This window comes from Thamnophis sirtalis, unplaced genomic scaffold, assembly GCF_051295495.1.
Source record: "Thamnophis sirtalis isolate CommonGarterSnake01/CBP01778 unplaced genomic scaffold, rThaSir2_p1.2 scaffold_6, whole genome shotgun sequence".
Classification (NCBI taxonomy): Eukaryota; Metazoa; Chordata; class Lepidosauria; order Squamata; family Natricidae; genus Thamnophis; species Thamnophis sirtalis.
Window position 1 is genome coordinate 60,278,871 of NW_028261386.1, and position 22,987 is coordinate 60,301,857.

Sequence of the window (22,987 nt, forward strand, 5' to 3'; positions counted from 1 at the left end):
TTGAATAGTAGGGGGGATAAGACCGACCCCTGAGGCACCCCATAATTTAGGGGCCTAGGGGATGATCTCTGCCCCCCCACTAACACCGACTGCGACCTGTCCGAGAGGTAGGAGGAGAACCACCGTAACACGGTGCCTCCCACTCCCACCTCCCGCAGTCGTCGCAGAAGGATACCATGGTCGACGGTATCGAAAGCCGCTGAGAGGTCAAGGAGGACCAGGATGGAGGGGTGTCCTTCATCTCTGGCTCTCCAGAGATCATCCATCAATGCGACCAAAGCGGTTTCTGTGCTGTAGCCGGGTCTGAAGCCTGACTGGAAGGGGTCTAGGTAGTTTGCTTCCTCCAAGGACCGTTGGAGCTGAAAGGCCACCACCTTCTCGACAACCTTTCCCAGAAAGGGAAGGTTGGAGACAGGGCGATAACTATTAAGGACAGCCGGATCCAAGGATGGTTTCTTCAGGAGGGGTCTCACCACCGCCGCTTTCAGTGCGGCGGGGAAGTTCCCCTCCCGAAGGGAGGCGGTCACAACCGCCTGGATCCAGCCTCGTGTCACCTCACTGCAGTCCCTGACCAGCCATGAGGGACACGGATCCAAAGCACAGGTGGAGGTACTTACAGCTCTCATGGCCTTGTCCACATCCCCGGGGGTAACATCCTGAAACTCAACCCAGAGCTGTTCTACTTGGTCCCCCAGTGCCTCGGCTGGAGCTGCAGGAATGGAGTCCAAGTCCGACCGAAACCGAGCAATTTTGTCCGCTAGAAATTGGGCATATTCTTCGGCTCTGCCCTGTAAGGGTTCCCCCGCCTCCCTTTTGTTCAGTAGGGAGCGGGTTACCCTAAACAGGGCGGCCGGGCGGGACTCAGCGGATGCGACCAGGGTGGCTATATGTGATCTTTTTGCTGCCCTGAGTGCCCTGGTGTATTCCCTGGTGCAGGTGGTTACCATTGCTCGGTTCGATTCGGACTTATCGGACCTCCAACGGTGCTCTAGGCATCTCCTCCGGCGCTTCATCTCCCGGAGCTCCTCGGTAAACCAAGGGGGTCTCCGGGATCCGCTGTCTCGGAGGGGCCGCAGTGGCGCAATCCGGTCGAGGGCCTCCGACGCTGCCAAGTGCCACGCAGCAGTCAGAGTCTCCGCCGGACTGTGGGCGAGAGTGTCAGGAATAACCCCAAGCTCTGTCTGGAACCTTGACGGCTCCATAAGACGCCTGGGGCGGAACCACCTGGTCGGTTCCTCCTCCCTACAGTGGGGGTTTGGCCTCCGGAAGTCGAGCCTCAGTAGGCAGTGGTCTGACCACGACAGGGGTATGATGTCACTCCCCCTCAGACCAAGATCACAAATCCACTGCTCCGAGAGAAATACGAGGTCAAGCATGTGTCCCGCTGAATGGGTTGGGCCTCGAATTACTTGGGTCAAGCCCATGGCTGTCATGGAAGCCATGAACTCCTGCGCCCCATCAGAGCTTTCACCGAGCGACGGCAAATTGAAGTCCCCCAGGACCATCAGCCTAGGGAACTCAACTGCCAGCTCGGCTACCGACTCGAGGAGCGAGGGGAGGGCTGCTGCAACGCTGTTGGGAGGCAGGTACGTTAGCAGCAGACCCACTTGACCCTTGAGGTCCAACTTTAGCAGCAAAGACTCACACCCGACAATCTCCGGAGCAGGGACCCTACGAGGAACTAACGACTCCCGGATAACAGCGGCCACACCTCCACCCCTTCCCTGGGCTCTAGGCTGATGCAGCACCTGAAAACCTTCTGGGCACAGTTCTACAAGGGGGACTCCTCCCTCTGGGCCCAGCCAGGTCTCAGTAATACATGCCAGGTCTGCCCTCTCGTCTAAAATTAAGTCCCGGACGAGAGGAGCTTTATGGACAACAGACCTGGCATTTAGCGACAACAGCCTGAGACCAGGGTCCTGACTACTCACGCCATCTGGTCTTGGAGTGGGACTCCTAGGGCCGGAAGGAGGGATCTCTGCAATGTAGCGAACCCTCCTTCCCCGGTAATGGCCTGCCCTAAAGTCCCCGCCGTATCTGCCTCTCCCTGTTACGACCGCAATACCCCGACCCTCTCCTGTGTCGCTGGTCCCCTCGACCACCCCTCGACCACCCCCATCGCCCCCGCCACTCCCGGCAGGCCCTCCGAATCATACATACTCGTGCACTCACCCAGGCAATCCCCACGTAGCAGTTAAAAAACACAAAATTACAACAATAATAAATAGTAAAAAGTGGGCCATTCATTCATCCCATACATATCCCATGCATATCCCGTACAAAAGGAAGGAAGAAAAGACGAAAGAAAAGAAAGGAAAACAAAGATAAGAAATACGAGGTCAAGCATGTGTCCCGCTGAATGGGTTGGGCACATAAAGCACTAAATATAAGTCTGGAAGTTGTGACTGTGTTTTTTACACGTACGTATATTAAGTTGCTCAAGAAGTCTGAACTACATAACATTTAGAGCTAGAAACGTATTCTCAGATTGGAGGAACTCAGATTCTGAGAGTTTACATAGTTCAAACATAGAGCAGAACAGATAGAATTCAGTCTTGCATGTCAAATTCTATATACTTTATTGGCAAAGTCCCCTGGAGATGACCAATTTGGATCACTTTTGCCTGGTCTCCACCAGTCTTACCATTTTAGTAATGTTTATTGAGTTCTATAGATTACAACAACTCTAGAGTATATAGATCCTCTTCAATATTCAGATATGGGCATGAGACAGAAACTGGATAGTTTTGGTAACTTTCAATTTTGGGTGGTATCTTGCAAAGCTAAGAGTACAAGACACTGTTTTGCCGTTTTTCTGCTCTGTCCTGAGGGGATAGCACCAGGTGGTGGATTGGAGAGAGATTGAACAGGTAACTATTCACTTGTGAGGTACTGCAGGGTTCATTACTCTCCCCTGTGCTTTTAATAAGCTACTGGGAGAGGTTGTTAACAGTTTAGGGTAGTTATACATTGCCACCACACCAAACTCACAAGCGACAAACAAACTGAAATGAAGACATTGCCTGTGTAAAAACTACCTGGTCTATTGCCTGCTCCAGTAATAACTCTGGAAAGCAAAGAATTCATCCTGAAAGGCATGACTTGGAGGACTAATGTCTATTGCTAACCGGAAATGTGAGGGGGGCCTTGGTGACATTTGTCTGGGTGCACACATTTCTAGAGAACAAGGCCTTGGCAACAGTAACCTAGGCCCTTACTATTTCTAGAATTGACTTTTGCAATGTGGTTTACATGGGGCTGCCTTTGTAAGTTATACAGAAACTGAATTTGGAAAAGAAGGCAAAAGCTCATCTGCTGGCAGAGGACAGCTACTGATGTCTTTTAACATTGGTTTTGCACTGTCTCCAGTAAGCTGTAATACAATTCAAAATGCTGAATTTAGTATATCTGGCTTGGCAAGTGGACTTGGGTTCAGCAGAGAACTAACCCATCTGGTACATGTGTGGCAAAGTTGGTGGCTGAGAGTTCCTCTAATCAACTGAAAGTACCCTGTTTTTCAGAGTATAAGACCCACCATGATTTTGAAGAAGTAAATAAAAAAAAGTTTTTGCACTCTGCAGGCCTCCTAAACCCTCTGCATGCCTCATTTTTTTGCAAAAAAAAGGGGGGGCATGCAGAGCTTTGGGAGGCTTGTAGAGTGCTCCTAGGAGCTGGGGAGGGCAAAAATGAGCAAAGAATGGCCTTTTTTCGCAAAAAAAAAAAAGGCATGCAGATGCTTTGGGAGACTTGTAGCGGGCTCCTGATGGCTGGGGGGGGGGCAAAAAAGGAGCAAAAACAGCCCGTTGTTTGCTAATGTTTGCCCTCCCCAGCCTCCAGGAGCACTTTGCAAACCTACTAAACCCTCTGCACGGCCATTTTTGCAAAGTGGGCAAGGTTTTGGTAGGCCAAAAATGCTGTATTCAGTGTATAAGACGTGCCCAGATTTTCACTCTTTTTTGGAGGGCGGGGCGGAAGGTGCATCTTATACTCCGAAAAATACGGTAGTGGGCTAGGAGCTTTATGTTTGTCAGCTTATATTCCAGCCCTACAGCATAGCTTATCCCTAGAGCCAGATGCTAACCTCCCTTGATGATATTCAGGAAGGCCATAAAACTGAGTTTTATTACAAAGCTTTTAATTAGTATTCAATATTTATGATTTTTTAAACTCTATATGGTTGGGTCATACCAACACCACAGTATTTGTGTATATGTATTTTGGATTAATGGTTTTATGTTCAGTTTTGTATATCTGATACAGCAGTACCTGGAGTCACAAGTTGATGAATAAGATAATAAACCGCTGGCAGTCCTTGTGTTGTTACTTAATATATAAACACTGCAGTCAAGCACACAGATAAGGTATTCTATTGATGTTAGCTTTCTTAAATAATGTTTGTGTGTTCTTCTGTTGTATGCAAAGGTGAAGATTTTAGCCAAACTGATCACCAAACATGGAAATGAACAAGTCACTAATGAATAACAAAGAGAAGGATTGGCTCAGAACAGCAGTACTTCTCACCTTGGTGGCAGACAACTGGTGTCCTAATAAAACATAGGTAATGAAAATGACAATGGAAACAACCACAGGCAATGCTGCCCAGAGGTAGACACACACAGCATCAAGATATTTAATTGCTCGCAGGCTCTTCAGTTCCTTGGCTCGGCATGCCTTCACTCTAGCATCAAAATGCCGTTCCCAGGCATAGAACTTGATCACTCGCATGCCACCCAAGAGCTCCGTCATGAGCTGAAAAAAAATAAAAATAAAGCTGGTAGTCAAAGAATCATGGCTAGTATGTTTATTCTATGACCTGCACTCAGAATCTTCTACTACAAGTCGTCCTCAACTTATCTGTCATTGAGCCTGGCAATTATGGTTAAGCCATGGAGGCTGTAAAGCAGGTCAGCATGTGACTAATCTGATTTTTACAACTTTTTTTTTGGGTGGCAGTTGTTAAGCAAAAGCGGCAGTCGTTAAACCTATTGTTTGCTATGGGATGGTTTCTGCTGGAAACTAAGTAGGTGGCTGTTTCCAGCAAAAAATATCATAAATAAAGCCATGTGACTGTGGGATGCTGCAAACATCTGTAAATGCCGGCTGGTTGCCCACCACCTAAAATGTAATCATATGTCTGCAAGCCCGTTGTAACTTTGAAGCCAGGTCATAAGTAGTTTTGGTGAGGGGGTTTCTCATTATTTTGAAGGGTTGCTATGTGACCAATTGTAAGTTGACTACACCATCTGTACAGGGCAGCCATCAGCTGATCGTATCAGGCACAAGGCAATACAAAACATGTATCCTTTCTGGTGCTAGTAAAATAAAAGTAGTGAGCTATCAGAGAGGCTTTACAATGGAGGGATTAGCAACCAAAAGATTTTGTGCAGCTGCAACGAAAATATAGTGAAAGAAATATTTCAAAAGGGTGGGAGGTTGCAAACAGAACAATTTCCTTCCATTAATTGGTCAGAGCCATTGCACAGGAAGAGTTGAATTAGGAAATAGCCTAAGTTATTATAACCAAAATACCCAATCCTTTCAATGTACATCTGAAAGTCTTTGGGCTGGAATGTCCCCTTGGGATGAATATTTTGTAGAGCACACACTTCATATACAAAAGATATTAACTTCTGTAATTATCTCCAGAACTATGATCTACTAGAGATTCAGTAGCTTTGGGATTCATTCATGTGGAAATTGGAATCTCCTAATTCTATGAATAAATCTGTTTCATGTGTTGAACCTGGAAGGCCACTAGAAATATGCATATATTACAGCTGTTTTTGTAGAGTCCACACTTTGTTTCTAAAGGAGCTCAGGACTAACAAGCTATTTCAATGACCTATAGCAGAGAAACTGAATAGCCCCTCTTCTGATTAACATGAATCACATGTTAAATTGTCCAGTGAAAGCTTTACCTAAAGCCTTGTCCTCAGGAATAAAACTGGGCAGGGGTTCTGCTATGTTACCTGTGGACCTCAATGTCCTTTTTCTCTTGGAAACCTGAATTTCTATCTGAACTAAATGTAGACCTTTATCAATGGCTAGGACAGCCTTTAAATCATATTAGATTAGATTAGATTAGATTAGAAGGTTTATTTATATGCCGCCCTTTTCCCTGGGGGGACTCAGGGTGGCTCACAATCCAAAGGAAGGGGGGAAAACAGACTTTTACATATAAGACAATACATGATTAAAACACAACATTCATACCATTCGGGCGGGTTGCAATCTTTAGCCCCAGGCCTGACGGGATAGCCAGTTTCTAAGGGCTGTGCGGAAGGTCTGGAGGGTGGTGAGGGTACGAATCTCCACGGGGAGATCGTTCCATTGGGTCGGAGCTACCACCGAGAAGGCTCTCCTCCGCGTGGTTGCCAGTCGGCATTGGCCAGCGGATGGAACTCGGAGGAGGCCTAATCGATGAGATCTAATAGGTTGTGTGGAGGTGATCGGCAGTAGGCGATATTACTGTCTCCTGGCTTATATTACTGGATCATTGCAACTTGATAAATCACGTTACACCTGGTTATTATTTCTACTACCTAGCATATTTTTATTAATACTTAATGAACTTCAAGCCAATCTTACTTTTTTTCGCCCACTATTTCTCATTCTTTATCTGCACTCTATATAATATAATGTTGCTTACCGCAAAAGGGAATAGTGTGATGGGCTTACAGGTAGTCCTCATCTTACAACAGTTCATTTAATGAGCATTCAGTTAACAACAGCACTGAAAAAAGTGACATTTGGGCTGAATTGTGGTCATAAGTCGAGGACTACCTGTATATGCATGTACCAGAAAAATTGCACAGTCATATATTCTCACCTTACCTTGACCCGTACATCTTTGTGCTTCAGCATCTCCTTGTTTTTCTCCATGATGCAGTTAGCAATGACTTTATTAATGGGGACAAGTAGCACAGCCAGAGCCAGTCCACCCAGGAAGGCTATGCCTACCTGCTGATATAAAAGGTAGAGAGTGACAGCAAACTGAAAAGGAAGACTCCAGAGCTCATGGAAACTAAAGCAGAAATTGACTAGTCTATCAGTGTCCGTGCTCATAAAGTTGACAATTTCACCTGTGGTGAAGCTAGCCAGGCTACTTCCATTTACCCGCAGAGCTTTCTGGTAGATGGCTGAAATAACTGCAGTACGTACAGTAAGTATAATTTTGTTTATCTCATAATTAAACTGATTACGTAAAATGGCACCAAGGAAGGAACTAGCGAAAAGTCCCAGTGCGTACAATACTCCATGGCTAAGAGGTTCTTGACGTGACTCCATAAAACTGACCAACAGATTTAAAAGCAGAGGTCCGGAAAATCCCAAGAGACCACCGGCTAATTTCAGAAAGCCGAGACTATAATAACGTAGGCCAAAAGCTGCATGCAGCACTGAGAGGAGATGCACAGGTTTGGGAGCATTTTGAGGACCTGCTGGAAGTCCATTATGTCTCACATCGTGTTTGGCAAAGAAGCGGTTTGTGGAAGATATCCTTTCATCTTCTGAAGCAAGAGCTGCCTTTTTCAGCCAACAGGAGTAAAAGCGTTCACAGACTTTGCTGGCCTGCAGTCGCTGAGGGAGTTGATAGACATCTTGTGGCTTATTCAGCTTCCACTGGTAGCCACGCTTTATAAGAGGGTTCATCCAAGCGTATGAGAAACGTGACAGCCAGCTCTCCCCATCCTCTGCCACTGCCTCCCAAGTGGATTCAGAGAACTCTGAAGCTGTGATCAAGGGTTCCTGCTGCGAGGGGTCATTGACAGAGAAAAGATCTTGCCTATTGCCTACAGGGATGATATATCCAACGAGACAGAGAAGTAGAAAAGCTAACTGGAGGCAGAGAACAGTGAGCCTGAGGGCTGTGGCAAGTTGAAGGGGCTGCTCACCCAACTCCGTCTGGCAGCGCCATACCAATGTGATAACAAGAGATGGGACTGGAAAGAAGGCAAGGATCGGTAGGACTGCAGGACCACGACTGAAGCTGCACGGAGATCTGTAGAGAGCAAGAAGTGCCAGGCTGTGAGTAAGCCATGCCAGTACAGCTGTGCCACTTGTTAGAACTTTCAGGCAAAAAGGATCCAACTTCTGTGGCCAAAGGATTACTGGGATTATATCAAGGATGGACAAACCAGCAAGGATAAAAGATGCAGCAATTCTGCATTTCCATCCCGGTCTGTATGCACATTGTGAGCCAAAAGACCTAATAAAAGAGAAAAAAGAAAGCATTAAATAGGTTTTAGTATTCTTCTAATATCCTTTCCCTCTTATTCTTGAAATGGTATATTTCTCCAGTTTCTGAAGTGAATGATGATTCAGACAAAGAACTGCTCTTTCTAGTGTGTTGAGAACATTATTTGATGAAAAAAGAATGATTAATTTAAAATTGTGTTTGTGCAGATATATATCTAAATGTGTTATCGGCAAAAATTATTTATATGGTCTAAATTAAAAATGTTTCAAGGACGTATAATCCTAAATAAGATTTCTTGGGATTGTATTGTTAATGCATTTCAGAGATTGAAACACTATTGGATGCAAAATTTAAAGTAATCAGCAGGGAAAATAGTGATAAAATCAGTGGAAACATTTTTCAGAGCAAGAAAGCTAAACAGGAATTATTCAATAATATTAATTGTGCAATTATTCGTGGACTTCTGTGTAAGACTTTTGTTTATATTTTCCTCATTATGTTTCCTTTTTTCTAAACAAACAAACAAATCTGTCAAGGAAAAAGAACCCGAAGGGTAACAAAATGTCTTTTGAAGGTTAGCACAGAATTCCTCCCCAGGAGGTTGTCCAGGATATCCCAATCTCTCTCTCTACCCGTAAATGATTGTGTTGAATGTATGTGTGTGAATGAATGTATGAATATATACATGACTGTAAAAAAAAAAGAACTTTCACTTAATCTGAACAGCTTTGGTCAATCACCAAAGTCTCTTTGGGATAGCTTTGTTTGCAAATACTTAATTGGGTAATTGAGGGTGATATGGTGGGCTGGTAGGTAAGTATGTCATACATATTTTCTAATCCATACAAATGATCATTTTAGCTAACATAAAATTTTAGTTAATATATCTTTTTTGTGGTGAAATTAATTACTCCCTCCCATATATAACTGGCATGTGTATGCATGTATGTATGTATGTATGTATGTATGTATGTATGTATGTATGTTAGTAAGTTGTTAGTAGTATGGATAGAAGTTAGCAGCATGCAATTATTTCAAATTAAATAAAAGATGTTGTAGGAGGAGTTAATTTAGAGACCTCAAAATACCTTGGTGTTCCTATGTAGCAGGCACTGATTACAGCAAGGATGACATGAGGAGCCATATTTAAAAGCAGCTGGTTAAAACAGTGTCCAACATTGCTATGAACCCAGGGAGGAAGTGGATCTATGGAACTAGTCCCACACAGATCAGCCAGAACCTCTTCCATCCTACTTCCAGGAAAATATAATAACAATCAAGGAAAACAATTCCTAAAGAAAAACAAACCAAATAAAGAAATCAATATTAAGCAAGTATTATATTGTTTTAACTGTGGTTGGTTTTACGCCGCCCAGAGTCACATTCAACTACATGGATGAATTTGCTAAACAAATAAACAAAATGTAAACAAATGTAAACAGTGGGAGAAATGAAGGCTTCCTGCAATGCATAAGAATTGCTGCCCAATTTGGTTTGATAGAAGCCCTTTAAGGAATTCAGTAACAGATTTCGAAGGCAGACCAGAAAGCTGGGTGGGTAGCTGGGGATTATTTAGAAAGAAAACGATAGCAAACCGTACTGCTGTCAAGAGATCTACATAGACCAACTCCTTAAACCACCAGGATCAAGGCTTCCCATCCAGTAACCGGCCCCCATTCTCTTCCCCTATGTATCTTTCTGGAATCAGCCAAGGTCGTTCATACAGGAGACGTAAAAGCGATATCTGTTCATCCGCTCGGTCCGGGAGTGGGGGCTCATAAAACTGTCTTGATCAGAATGCTTCTGCACGTTACAAATGCTGCTGTTTCGCCCCAAAGCAGAGGACCAGCTGTTAAAGGAAGGGTCGGGGTGGGAGAGAACTTTGAGCCCTTTATAAGAAAGAACTTTAGGCAAAAAAAAAAAATTCCCACGAGCCAAGAACAGGCAGTCGAAGCCGCCCGTATATGCCCGAAACAGACACTTTACATTCACACCTTCCGTGATTTCGGTTTCACGGATCGGAGGATTGATTTGAACCGTTTCCCTTCATGCCGCCCGCTTCATTCATAAGGAAGAAAAAGCCGAGCCGGAATCCGAAAGCCGGATTTCTTTCCTAAACCTTAACACTGATCTTACAAAAGTTTCTTTTTTGGAAATGCAACTTCCGGCTTCCTTTTGTTGCGCTGTTTTGTTTGGCTCTAAGAAAGAGTCAGCTGGTGACCGAGGCAAAGGGAAATCTAGGATATCAACCAAATAGAATTTCCCCCGCTTCTGGGAAATCCTAGCATGGCTTTTAGAAAACAAGATTTGGCAAGAGAGGCCGCTGTTACGATTTGATTAAGAATTGACTGGTTCAAATAAAAATACGAGGTTACACATGGTTTTCTTGATAAACGTTTTCGGAGAGAAAATAGTTTTGTGCGTCCGCTCTTTATTGTCAAAGCCAATGCTTCCCATGCTGTAACTGGCTGTATACGTCTTAATTGATACTGCTATGCTGAATGCAGGGGGAAAAAAGTTAACCCATATAAATTCACCTCATGTTACAGCAAATCCTATGGCATCATCTTCATAATAGTGAATTTCTGGAACAACTTTCCACTGAACAGGAAATGATAGGTGTGTTATTCTACATTTTTTTTCTCTATGAAGGTTTTTGTGCTCTGGATGATGTGGTATTTATTTTCCAGTCGAGCGGCCTCTGCTGTTTAGAATGATGTACTTTATACCAACTTGAGAGCAGACTGGATCTAATGTTCATTTACTGTACTGTACTTTCTGCATAGAGAAAAATTAGCATACCTTTTTAAATTAAGATTGAAGAAGTTGCAACCCAATAGTAAATTTAGGCCCCTGAAGGGATAGCAATAGCAATAGCACTAAGACTTATATACCGCTTTCCAGCCCCCTCTAAGCGGTTTACAGAGTCAGTATATTGCCCCCAACATTTGGGGTCCACATTTTGCCTACCCCAGAAGTATGAAAGGCTGATTCAGCCTTAAGCCTGGTGAGATTTGAATTGCCAAATTGCACTCAGCCAGTAGTCAGCAGAAGTAGCCTGCAGTACTGCACTCTAACCACTGCACTCATCCTAGTATTTAATTCTGAATACTTCAACTAACAATGTTGCTTACAAATTAGTACTTGTAGGGGCAAATTTAATTTACATTTAAATAAAAAAATGTAAAGCTTGGAAAGGTAATTTGTGGACTGCAGGCTGTTACATAAAACCCTTTCTCGTTTGCCAGGAAAGCTGATTGTGGTATAATGTGAAATTATGTCCCTGAATTTTGGTAGAAACTGTATGTGCGCAATATAATATAAGAACATAACATAACATAATATAATCTTAGAATTAGAAACAAGTTAACTAATGGGAAAGAAAAGAAGTACTCTTTCGAACTGCTGGATTGGCTGGAGCTAGAGTGTGTTCATCCTGTTCTGTGGCAGCAACTGGGTCTCAAACATCAGCCTGCTGTTAGCCCAACATCCCTAACCTTGTGAGCCATACTCCTAATTTATTGTAAAACATGTTGAAATTAGCCACTTAAGGTAGCGAACATACCTAATATTCTTCCTTCATCCGGTTTTCCTCATAACAACTATTATGTTGTTAGAGCTGAATGAATGAAAGTAACTGGCCTAAAGTCACCCAGCAGCTTTCATACCCAAAAGGCAATAGAACTTAGAGTCTCTCCATTTCTAACCTAGTGCCCTAACCACTATACCAAACTGATCCTATACAATTTCTTTTTGATAAATGAAGTACAGTTCACTAATTCCTATCTGCACTTGCAATCAGAATACAATTTATTAGAGCAAACGATAGCTGGTCAGAAAAGATCCAGTGAACCATTAGATTTTTCTCCCTTTTTTAACATGTTCACAGATGATTTTTTCCCCTTTTACTGGGTAAACATTCAAAGAGTTCCATCAGTGTTGTCTTCTAGCCAAAAGACAAGATGATAGGTATACTAGTGGTGTTATTGTTCTTCATCAATCCACTTCTAGATACCCTAAACAGGAATATGTCAAATATGAGAAAAAGTAGGAGGGTGTCACACAAAAAGCCTATCACTGGAAATTATGTGTGGTCAGAATTCTTGCTTTCCCAGCATGGATAGAAGGTATAAAGAAGCAAGGGAAACTATTGATTGGAGGGTTTCGGTAACCACTGACTGTCCAGTATAATTACCATAATGGCCAGGGCAAGTCACTAGAACAGGGATTCCCAATGCCTGCTCCATGGACTGGCAACTGTTTGTGGCATGCCAGAATCCAGGCTGCACAAGCAGGTGATGCTCCATCTATGGGATGCAGGCAGCATGCAAAACCACACCCTCTCCGGTCCATGGAAAAATCTTTCTCCATGGAACTGGTCCTTGGTAGCCAAAAGGTTGCCACTGTGTTGGAAGAAATGTCCATCTGGGTTCAGTTCCAAATGGGGAGAAAGACACTGGAAACATGGAGAGTGCTTGAAAAGATGGTTTAATGGTGGTGGGCAGGACCATATGGTTTGAGATCCTGCAAAAAGACACATGAGAGAGAGATGGGGGGGGGATGGAGATGGAGAGAGATTTATAGCTTCTGTTGGGCTTTGAATTTGAGCTTGTATTCTGATTGGTTGTCAGACTACCATGGGGCCATGCAGGGGGAACTCTGTAGGCTGTTCTGAGTCCCAAGCTTGGTTGCCTCTTGCTGGGTGATGATGTAATGAAAGGCTTTGTGATTCCTATTATGGCTCTGCATGAAGGAGGTAGATCTTTGTTATGTAGAATAGGCCGGCCCAGGCCTTAATAGCCCAGTGACAAAGCTGAGGGGCTGAGTTTCTGCCTCCTTTTAGGGGAAATATTCTCCCCTTTTAATATTTCCTAAAATATCTCATTTTCCTAGGAGAGGGGTGGGTGCTAACTTCCTACATCTGCACTAAAATATCAAATGAGAGCAAACCTCATCCCGTACTACTACTAGCACTAAAGATATTATCTAGTTTGGTAATGAACCGTCTTCAAGAAAACCACCAACCTCACGAGTGCACTAAAGATTGCACAGTTCAACCCTCAGCTCTCTTCTAGTGATAATTGCCCTAGCTGGAGTGGATGGTATTTTGGACAGCAATGTCTGAATTCAGTTTCAGCTCCAGCCATTATAGCCTTAGAGAAAGCAATTTGAGGCAGCTGTGCAAGAGCTCTTTGTATACCATATAGAGGGCCTTGATAAATAAAATTGCCCACTCTAAAGTTTTTCAATTGCTGGTTGGAAATTTTGTTACAGGACAGTACCGTCAAATCTTAAAGTCTGTCACATGGAATACAGTAAATTTAAAATTTTTATTGCAGACCAACAGAATTAACATTAGTTATGCAGTTGAATTCTGCAAAACTATTTCTGTGGATACTTGCAGAGTTGAGGCCGATTTACAGGTGATAGTATCGAGAAACAAATTTGGTGAGTTTCAAGTGGAAAGCGCATGCCTGCAGAATTTACCCCAACTTAAGTGCAACTAAGCGCTATCCCCAGTTGCGATACGGTTTTTGCGGACCGAAACACCGCTTGAGTAAATGCGTCGGCCTTTTAAGATGTCACGAGGGTTTACGACTTTCTACAGATCCCCCTTTTCAGAGGAACCGAGTGGCGAGCATCCCCATCATCGCACAAGGCAGGTGAGATTGCTACCCTTCCTCCTCCCTCTTCTACCCGCCGCGCGTTCGAGTTGCAGATCTCGCGGCGCCTCCTTCACGCGACTCGCGCTCTTTTCCCGCCATCTTGAAAAGATGCACGCAGAAAGCTTCCGGACCTTGGGCTCCCAGTGCGCATGCGCGTTCCTCGCGGGGTGGTCAAGAGAGAGAGGGGGATAAAAAAAAAGGGCGAACGCGAGAGGGGCGAGAGGCCTCGGGAGCCTTTTTATGCCGCCGCTGGTGCCTCTGCAGGATGTACCGTCCCGGTTGCGGCCGTTCGAGCATGATCTCCTCCAGCAGGCCCAAAGAGAACAGCAGCTCAGGCTCCCGATGTTCCCGGTCCGGTGCCTCCACCACTCCGACAAGCGGGTCAAGTCGAGGCCGTAGCCCGCGCCGCTCCCGTTCTCCGTCTCCACGGGGCCGCCGCCACCACCGCTCGCCGTCCGCCGGACGCTCTTCGCGTCGCTCGCCATCCCCCCGTCGCAGTAGCAGGGTACGCTCTCCGTTAGGAGTGGGGGGGGCGCGAAGTCGGAGAACTCCGAGGGGAATTGGCCGAAGAGCGGCCTCGGCCTCGGCTCCCCGTGTCCTGTGGTAACGGTTCCTTTACCGGTTCGCCTTCAGGGCCCGCAAGCGTTCGCCTCCACAGAACATCCATGTTTCTCTTTATGTCCCAGGAAACCCGCTTTCCTCCCGCCAAGACTCATCGATATCCCGTGTCTTTGGTTCTGTTTGGGCTGAGCAACGGCGACAAGGTGGCCTGTGGGAAAGTTAATTTCGCCACGGCACACCTTGAAAAGCAAAGGTGGAAAAGGGGTCCCTATGGAAACACGGAAAAAGCGGCCGCCAGTTGCCAAGTAGCAAAATTCAATCACACGTTACCAAAGTTGGCGCCGGGCTGCTGAGCCCAAAAAATGTGCCTTCTTTTATCTGTGCCTTACCGTTTTCATCGAGTCGTTGTGGTTTGTACGGAGTTGTTAATGCGAATTTGGGCAATTACTAACATTTGGCGATGCAAGTGTGTTGTATGAAGGCACCTAAAAGAGCAGTTCTTTTACAAGTATTTCACCAGACAAGTAATTTCTACAATTATGATTATGTAATTTTTGTTTCCCTTTGGGTTACTTGCTTATCCTGTTCAGTATTGTTGAATAGAATAGAATTCTTTATTGGCCAAGTGTGATTGAACACACAAGGAATTGTCTTTGGTGCATATGCTCTCAGTGTACATAAAAAGATAAGATGCATTCATCAAGAATCATAAGGTACAACACTTAATGATAGTTATAGGGTACAAATAAGCAACAAGGAAACAATCAATATCAATATAAATCTTAAGGATACAAGCAATAAAATTACTGCTACTTGGTATTTCTGAACTCAAAATCTTTGGTATTTTTTTAAAGTAAAAAAATTGGACATATAGTGCAATCATAAATGTTAATTAATAGCAAGTTTCTTGTATAACTGACTCAAGGTCACCTAGCTGGCTTTGTGACTAAGGCAGGCCTAGAATTCAATCCCCCAATTTCTAGTGAGATGCCTTAACCACTACACCACACTGACTCTCATTTCTATAGTATATAGATCTGAATTACATAAAAGTAATTGTTGAGATCTTACAAGAAAGATCCCAGAGAATAATGAATCTCCTACTTACTATTGGGATCTATTGAGTGCTATTATGAGTCTTTTAACCAAATGAAATAATTTTGCTTAAAGTCCAAAGTGTCAGATGAATTCAATGGAATTTCTCTTTGTATTAAATCAATCAAGTTATTGATTTAATCATTGTACTAAGAGCTCACCCATCCAAACTGATGTAATGTAAATCACAATTGATTTCAGGTAACAATATACACTAAGGCATCAAATGTCATTTACAACTACAGTCCTGATTATACAGCACATGCTAAACCAATCATATAACTCAGCATAATACAGGAATCCAGATAAGATTTTATGTATTTACAGTATTTCTGTATAGGTATGTTCTAGAACAAATGGAATGTTTTAAAGGCAGGAATGAAAAATTTAAAGATTCCATATCTAGCTCAGGAGTTAAAATAACATTCTAGCTACACAAGAAGTGGCATAAATCTATTTTCAGTAATACTAAGGAGTTTAACACCTAGATTTGTAATCCTGATTATGATGGTACATTACACAAATGTATTGAAGTAGTCATATTTATGAAATCATACTAAGGTTAGTGATAAGATAGATTAATGAATATTTTTGAATCAATGTGCACTTTTTTCTGTCACTACCTTGTTAATTGTGAACTTCCTTCAACTACATCCACCACAGTTTTTTCATTTTGGGTTTTACTATATTCTTCTGCTGAATGTACTTTTAGATTTTGCTTCTATTACTAAATTACCATATTGCACAACTCAATTTATAAATTAGTATCTCAGTAAAGATAAAGGTTTCCCTTTACTCTAGGGAGTAGTGCACATCTCTGTTTCTTAGCTGAAGAGCCAGCGTTGTCTGAAGACATTTTACATGGTCATGTGCCCAACATGACTGTATGCTGAGGTGCATGGAATGCTGTTACCTTCTAACCAAAGTAGTACCTATTTATCTACTCACATTTGCATGCTTTTGAAATGTTAGGTGGGCAGGAGTTGTGGCCAGTAACAGGAGTTCATCCCTCACACAGCACTGGGGTCTTCAAGCGGGCTTTAACCGCTGAGTCACTGCACCCCTAGGAACTCAGTACATGAGACTAATTAAGCTTCCTTGAAAATAGTTTTAAAAATTTACATTAGGCAGATATAATTACAGAAAATACCTACGGGATTATTTTGTAGCTAAACCATAGGAATAGTGTATACTTTTCATTCATTTCATATTCAATATGTGTTTTTCCTGCATATTCCATATTTTTAGGACTATAAAATGTTCTGGACTATAAGACTCACCTATTTTTCGGACTATAACACATTCTGGACAATAAAACACACCTAGCTTTTGGGGAGGAAAACAAAAAAAACCCACCCCATTTTCGGCTTCCATATGCCCCATTTTCAGCCTGTTCCAGGCAATGAGGATTGCCACTGGTAACCTCGCCTTGGTCATAGGTGTGGTCTATGGTCAGGACTATTCCTCCTACAAGGAGAACCTGGAGAGGAAATATATGTCTCGCTTAGTAACAGAAATTTGGGGCTCAATTATGGTTGTAAGTTGAGGACAACTTGTGCATTTATTCCATAGATAATGCAAGCTTGGTGTGTATACTGCTTTTTAAATGGACAGGGTTTTATTTTCTTTTGACCCCCCAAAATAAGGACTTGGCCTTATTTTGGAGGGGGGGGCTTATTACTTTGGGGGTGCAGGAGGCAGCAAGTGTGGTCACCATGGCTGCTGTGTTGCGCTGCTGCAACAGTGCAACACAGTCACTTGTCAGCTGTTCGCGCCTGAGGCTGTGCCTGCGTCCTCCTGTCCCTGTGCCAGGCTCTTCAGGAGCTCTCTTGCAAGAGAGCAGCCACCTGGCACCTCTTGCCATGTGGTGCCCACGCAACAGACAACACCCCCCTTCAGCTGGGCAGAGTGCTGAGCGGTATCCCAAAGGCGCCAAGCCGCACAAGTGCCTGTCACCCCCTCCGCCGCTTGTGTGTCTCCCAGTTCTCACCACATCAATGTGGGTGAAGCCAGCGAGCACCAGGTCCTTTAGCTCACAGCCGATGCTGCTGGTGCCTGCCACCAGCACCCACATAAAAGCCACAGCTTGGGCCAAGCTCCCCTGCCAGGGGGACCAGGGGGCCACCATCCCAGCACTGAGGATGGCTTCCTCTATGGCTTCCAGATCCCTGGATGGAAGCTGCTGGAAGCGGGGAAGAGGCCAGTTGAGCCAGCCGCCTGTTGTAAAGTTTTCTGGCAGCCGGGGCAGAACCATAGAGTGGGAAGCGCACTCCCAGAGCAGCCACTGCCGGAAGAGACTCTGCCCTGGCTCCTGGAAAACTTGGTGGCTGGCCCGACCGGCCTCTTCCCTGCTTCCAGCAGCTTCCAGGACATGTCATATTTTCGAGGAAATACGGTATTGATGTATGTATGTATAGATAGCTTGGTTCCATACTGAATCACAATAATATTATGTACTCCAATATAAAACCTCTGGTTATGTTTTGATTATTTTTTTGATAGCATAGCCAATGTGATGGAATCATATTTTTCTTCAATTACAGAGATATTCCCCGGGTCGGCACTCACGTTCCCCGGGTCGGCGCTCACGTTCCCCGGGTCGACGCTCACGTTCCCCGGATCGACGCTCACGTTCCCCGGATCGATGCTCACGTTCTCCGGGTCAGCGCTCACGTTCTCCGGGTCGGCGTTCTAGAAGTCAACACTCTGAATCTTCAGTGGAACAGAATTTGCGGATCACTGTTGGCAATGATCGTTATGGTATTGATACACCTGAGAGAAAGAGGTTATGCGATAGACTGGGCTCACCAGTTGACAGCCTGAGTGATATGGATAGGTAGGTTTTTTAAAGGCTTGTTTCTCACATCCATGCTTGATATAAAATACCACAATCTTATAAGACGTAATGAAAAATAACATTGGCCAAGCTGTATTGAGAATTGTAGATCTTGGAGAGAGTATTTAGTGTACTTTCTCAGACTGATATTTCATAATTCCAAAATGAATATTTCTCAATTTCAAATGAATATGATAACTCATTCATATACCATTACAAAAGTAGTAGTGTTAGTAATACAGTAATGTAGTATTTCAATAAACTTCAGTACATTTAAAAAGAATTTAATAAAAGAATACATGTGTAGTATAATCAGTTGTTTGACAAAGTTCAAAAGAAAATAACATTTTCGGTATAATATCAGTATTTGGATTTTCATTAAGGATAGATTTGTCTCTTTTCTGTACATTAATTAAAAGATGAAAGCAAACATTCCGTGGTATAATAATATATATTCACATTTAATGTTTATATTTAATGTTCTTTGTATGGGTAATACCTCAGTCATATTAAATATGTGGAATGGGTTATCAGTCACATACAATGTATATTTTTGGGTTGATGGGTATATTTGGAAGTTTAATAGTATATTAAGAATGCTAAGCGAAATAGTTATTGTGGGAGATGGGGCTTGACTGTTCACAATACAATGGTCTAAATCAATGTGGATGATTGTGTTTTCATTTGTACGTTGCTTTTCATTTTGGGGAGAAATACCCTGCAGTCTCTATGGCAAGACTTGGTTCATTCCAACAACTCTCTGACTCTCTGCCTACCCAAATTTTCATTTTAACTGGTTGAGTAACAAAACTCTCAGTTTCAATAAACTTTGGTTCAGTTTATGCCATGATTTAACCTTTTTGGATGATAGTTTAAGATATCAATTTACTCAAAAGCAAAATGGTAAAGATGCTTCATGTTTCCTTTTACAGCAGCAGTTCTCAATCTGTGGGTCGGGACCCCTTTCGGGGTCGAACAACCCTTTCATAGGGGTCGCCTAAGATCACCGGAAAACACATATTTTTGAAAAAATATGGAAAACATAAAATAATTTTTTGTTTGGGGGTCACCACAATATGAGGAACTGTATTAAAGGGTCGCGGCATTAGGAAGGTTGAGACCCACCGTCTTACAGGATGCTCCTTACCACTCCCAAATTATCTTTGTCTTTTCTGTAGGAAGTTGTGCAAATAAGGCACTGGGCTCTGTTAGGTTGTATTTTTAATTTTCCAAAAATGAAAATAATTTTTATTTAATAAATAAATATTAATTTATTTGATTTGTTTTATTTTATATAATTCATTTCATAATTTTCTAAGTACAAAACAATAGATTGTAAACAGCATTTACTCTATTAGCAACTATGTAAGTAGTTAAAATGCACTTAAAATATTTCTGTATTTTGACGAATGAGCAAAATTATTTGTTGATGGAAGTTGTTTTTCATCTTTAATCAACAGTATTTTTATGAAATTTCTTGTTTTTATCAAGTGGATTCTTCTCTAAGAAGTAAGCATTAAAATAAAATGTGGAACTGAAACCATTTTTTTAACTTGACAAGATGGGGAGAAAAATGAAGAAGTGCTCTTTTAAAGAATTTCCTGGTGAAAATTTAGGAACTAAAGTTTACTAAACTTACAGGTGCAAAATCTTATGTAGAAAATAGATTACAGTTTAACAGAATTCAAACATCCTGTTTTTGTAAACTAATATATGAGTTGTGTTTCATCTGCAGATGCTTTTTACTATTAGCAATTTTCTATTTGCAATAAGATTATAGATATGCAAAATATATTTAGAAAAAAAGAATGTTTGGAATAGCATGAATCTGATATAATGATAAAATATTTCCTTTCCATTTGAACACTGAATAACACGATGCATTTGCAGTGAAAGCTGTTTGGTGATCTGTAATCAGATGTGCATTCAGATAGAACTGTCATTTAACATATTTCAGTGCTGAAAATGAAAAACCCTGGTCCCTGGGGAAGGTTTTATTTCTAAATCAAAAGGGCTGATTTTCTGTTGTTTTTAAACATGCATGTAATTCTCGACTTATGATCACAATTGAGCCACAAATTTATATTGCTAAGCAAGACAGTTGTTAAGTGAGTTTTGCCCCATTTTATGACCTTTCTTGCCAGAAATGTTAATTGAATCACTGCAGTTAAGTTAGTAACAGGGTGGTTAAGTGAATCTGACTTTCCCACTGACTTTGTCAGAAGGTTGCAAAAGATGATCACATGACCCTGGGGATGCTGCAGTGGTCATGAGTGCAATAAGTCACAAGCAGTGTTGTAACTTTGAAAGGTCGCTAAACATTTTAAGTTAAGGACTAGCTATACAATACAGGTAATCCTTGACTTCTAACTACAAATGGAATGGAACTGCTATTGCAACTCATGGTCATAAGTCGAGTGAATATATGATAATTTTTATGGTGGTTGTTCAGTGAATCACCTCAGTTGCTAACTGAATCACATAGCCAATAAGTGAAAATCCCAGGGTTTTTTGCCAGAACTTGGCAAAAAGGTTTCAATCGGTTTTAAACATAAATGCCTGTTGCCAGACATCTGAATTGTGATCACATGATCATGGGGCTGGTGTGAGAGTTGTAAATGTGAATACAAGACATAAAGTCAGTTTTTCCGAGCCCATTGGTAAATCAGCAGTCATAAGTTGAGGTCCTGTAAAAGTATAAAATTAGAATATGTTTGTGAGATACAAAAATTAAGAAAAAGTTAGAAAAACTAGATTAAAAATAAGGAAGCTATAACAGTATTCAGCACAACATTACAATATTATAGGTTCCTGTTCAAGGCATGAATGAATTAGTCATGCTGTCTTTCATGATGTTCCTGATTAGTTTGTTTGTTTTGCAAAATGGTCAGCATATTGCATCCATTGAGCATATTATGCATCAGTGTGGTATTCAATGGGGTAATTCTGTTGAGACAATAGACTTTTCTTAAACCTATTGATGTTTTATAAACACATCTGCATACTATAATGATCCATGTGAGGAAAATAATTCTACTAAATAGGATATTTCTATTGTATGCCATTTGAATTATATTATTCTAAAGGAATTTTAATGTTAACAATTAGGGATACAAGTTGCAAACCTTTTCCAACTGTTACCCTAAAAGACTGATTTGAAAAAAAAATCTTTGTAGTTTTAGTGGAATATATAATAGTTATTCCAGTTAAAGAAAATTCATTCATTTGAGTATTTTGAGTATATATATTTTTTTGAGTATTTTATTGTCACTTATAGGCCGCCCTTTTCCCTGAGGGGACTCAAGGCGGCTTACAACTCATGGGAAGGGGGTGCAAGACAGAACGTAAAATAATATGTGAGTACAAATAATAATAGCAATAAAACACAACATTCATTCAACATTCGGGTGGGGTGTATGAAGATCTTATCCCCAGGCCTGACGGGATAGCCAGATCTTAAGGGCTGTGCGGAAGCTCTGGACTGTGGTGAGGGTGCGAATCTCTATGGGGAGATGGTTCCAAAGGGTCAGAGCTGCTACTGAGAAGGCTCTCCTCCGCGTAGTCGCCAGTCGGCACTGACTGGCAGATGGAACTCGGAGGAGGCCCACTCTGTGCGATCTGATGGGACGAAGGGAGGTAATCGGCAGAAGGCGGTCTCAGATCCACTACCATGAAGGGCTTTATGGGTGGTAAGTAGCACCTTGAAGCGCACCCGGAGATCAACAGGTAGCCAGCGCAGCTCGCGGAGGATGGGTGTTATGTGGGCGTACCGCGGTGCGCCCACTATCACTCGCGCGGCCGCATTCTGGACTAGCTGAAGTCGCTGGATGCTCTTCATGGGCAGCCCCATGTAGAGCACATTGCAGTATTCCAGCCTGGAGATCACAAGGGCTCGAGTGACTGTTGTGAGAGCCTCCCGGTTCAGGTAGGGTCGCAACTGGCGTACCAGGCGAACCTGGGCAAATGCCCCCCTGGTCACAGCCGACGGATGGTGGTCAAAAGTCAGCTGTGGGTCCAGGAGGACTCCCACTTAACTTACTTATGTAGTAGGTGAGATGAGTGGTGTAGAAATTTATAAATAAATACAAATAGATTCATTCTAGGATGAGCAAGTGCGCATGATCAGCGCTCCTCCCATTTTTGGCATGCTTTTTTTGCCCTTCCCAGGCTCTAGAGCTTTATAGGAGCCTGGAGAGGGCGAAAACAGCCTCCCCCGCCCCCTCCGGAGGCTTCAGGAGCTTCCCTGAAGCCTCCAGAGTGCAAAAAAATCTCGGCCCTATGGGCAAACTGGAAATTCAGGAATGGACTTCCAGTTTGCTCATAGGACCAATTTTAGCCCTTCAGGGGCTTTCTGGAGGCTTCCCTGAAGGCTCTGGAGGGCCAAAAACGACCCTATGAGCAAATTGGACATCACTTCTGGTTTGTCCGTAGGCTGTTTTTAGTCCTCCAGAGCCTTTAGGGACCTTCAGGAGGCTTCCATGTAGGCTACGGAGGATGAAAGACGACTCTATGAGCATGCCCTGACAAATGGCTCCGTATGCCGCCTGTGGCATGCATGCCATAGGTTCGCCATCCCGGTCTTAGAATATATATACATGTTCCAATATTGCTGTGGGAAAGGTGTCAAAGTAG

At 42.8% G+C, this 22,987-nt stretch overlaps 2 protein-coding genes across 5 annotated transcripts in view; one reads left to right on the forward strand and one right to left on the reverse strand.

Moving 5' to 3' along the window:
- ABCC10 (ATP binding cassette subfamily C member 10) overlaps window positions 1–10,410 on the reverse strand; it is a 30,428-nt gene extending 20,018 nt beyond the window's left edge. The window contains exons 1-4 of the mRNA XM_014058823.2: window positions 9,798–10,410; window positions 9,286–9,489; window positions 6,835–8,206; window positions 4,522–4,749 (exon numbers count right to left, since the gene is read on the reverse strand). Coding sequence (XP_013914298.2) covers window positions 4,522–4,749; window positions 6,835–8,206; window positions 9,286–9,446 — 1,761 coding nt within the window. The 5' untranslated portion in view covers window positions 9,447–9,489; window positions 9,798–10,410. The remainder of the gene's footprint in view (window positions 1–4,521; window positions 4,750–6,834; window positions 8,207–9,285; window positions 9,490–9,797) is intronic.
- A 3,607-nt stretch (window positions 10,411–14,017) lies between these two features.
- LOC106542990 (zinc finger protein 318) overlaps window positions 14,018–22,987 on the forward strand; it is a 28,244-nt gene continuing 19,274 nt past the window's right edge. For all 4 annotated transcript variants that reach the window (XR_001313103.2, XM_014058879.2, XM_014058889.2 and 1 more), the window contains exons 1-2: window positions 14,018–14,368; window positions 18,063–18,355. Coding sequence is in view for 3 of the 4 variants with exons in the window: in XM_014058879.2 (XP_013914354.2) it covers window positions 14,129–14,368; window positions 18,063–18,355 (533 nt within the window). In the remaining variant the exon portion in view is untranslated. The remainder of the gene's footprint in view (window positions 14,369–18,062; window positions 18,356–22,987) is intronic.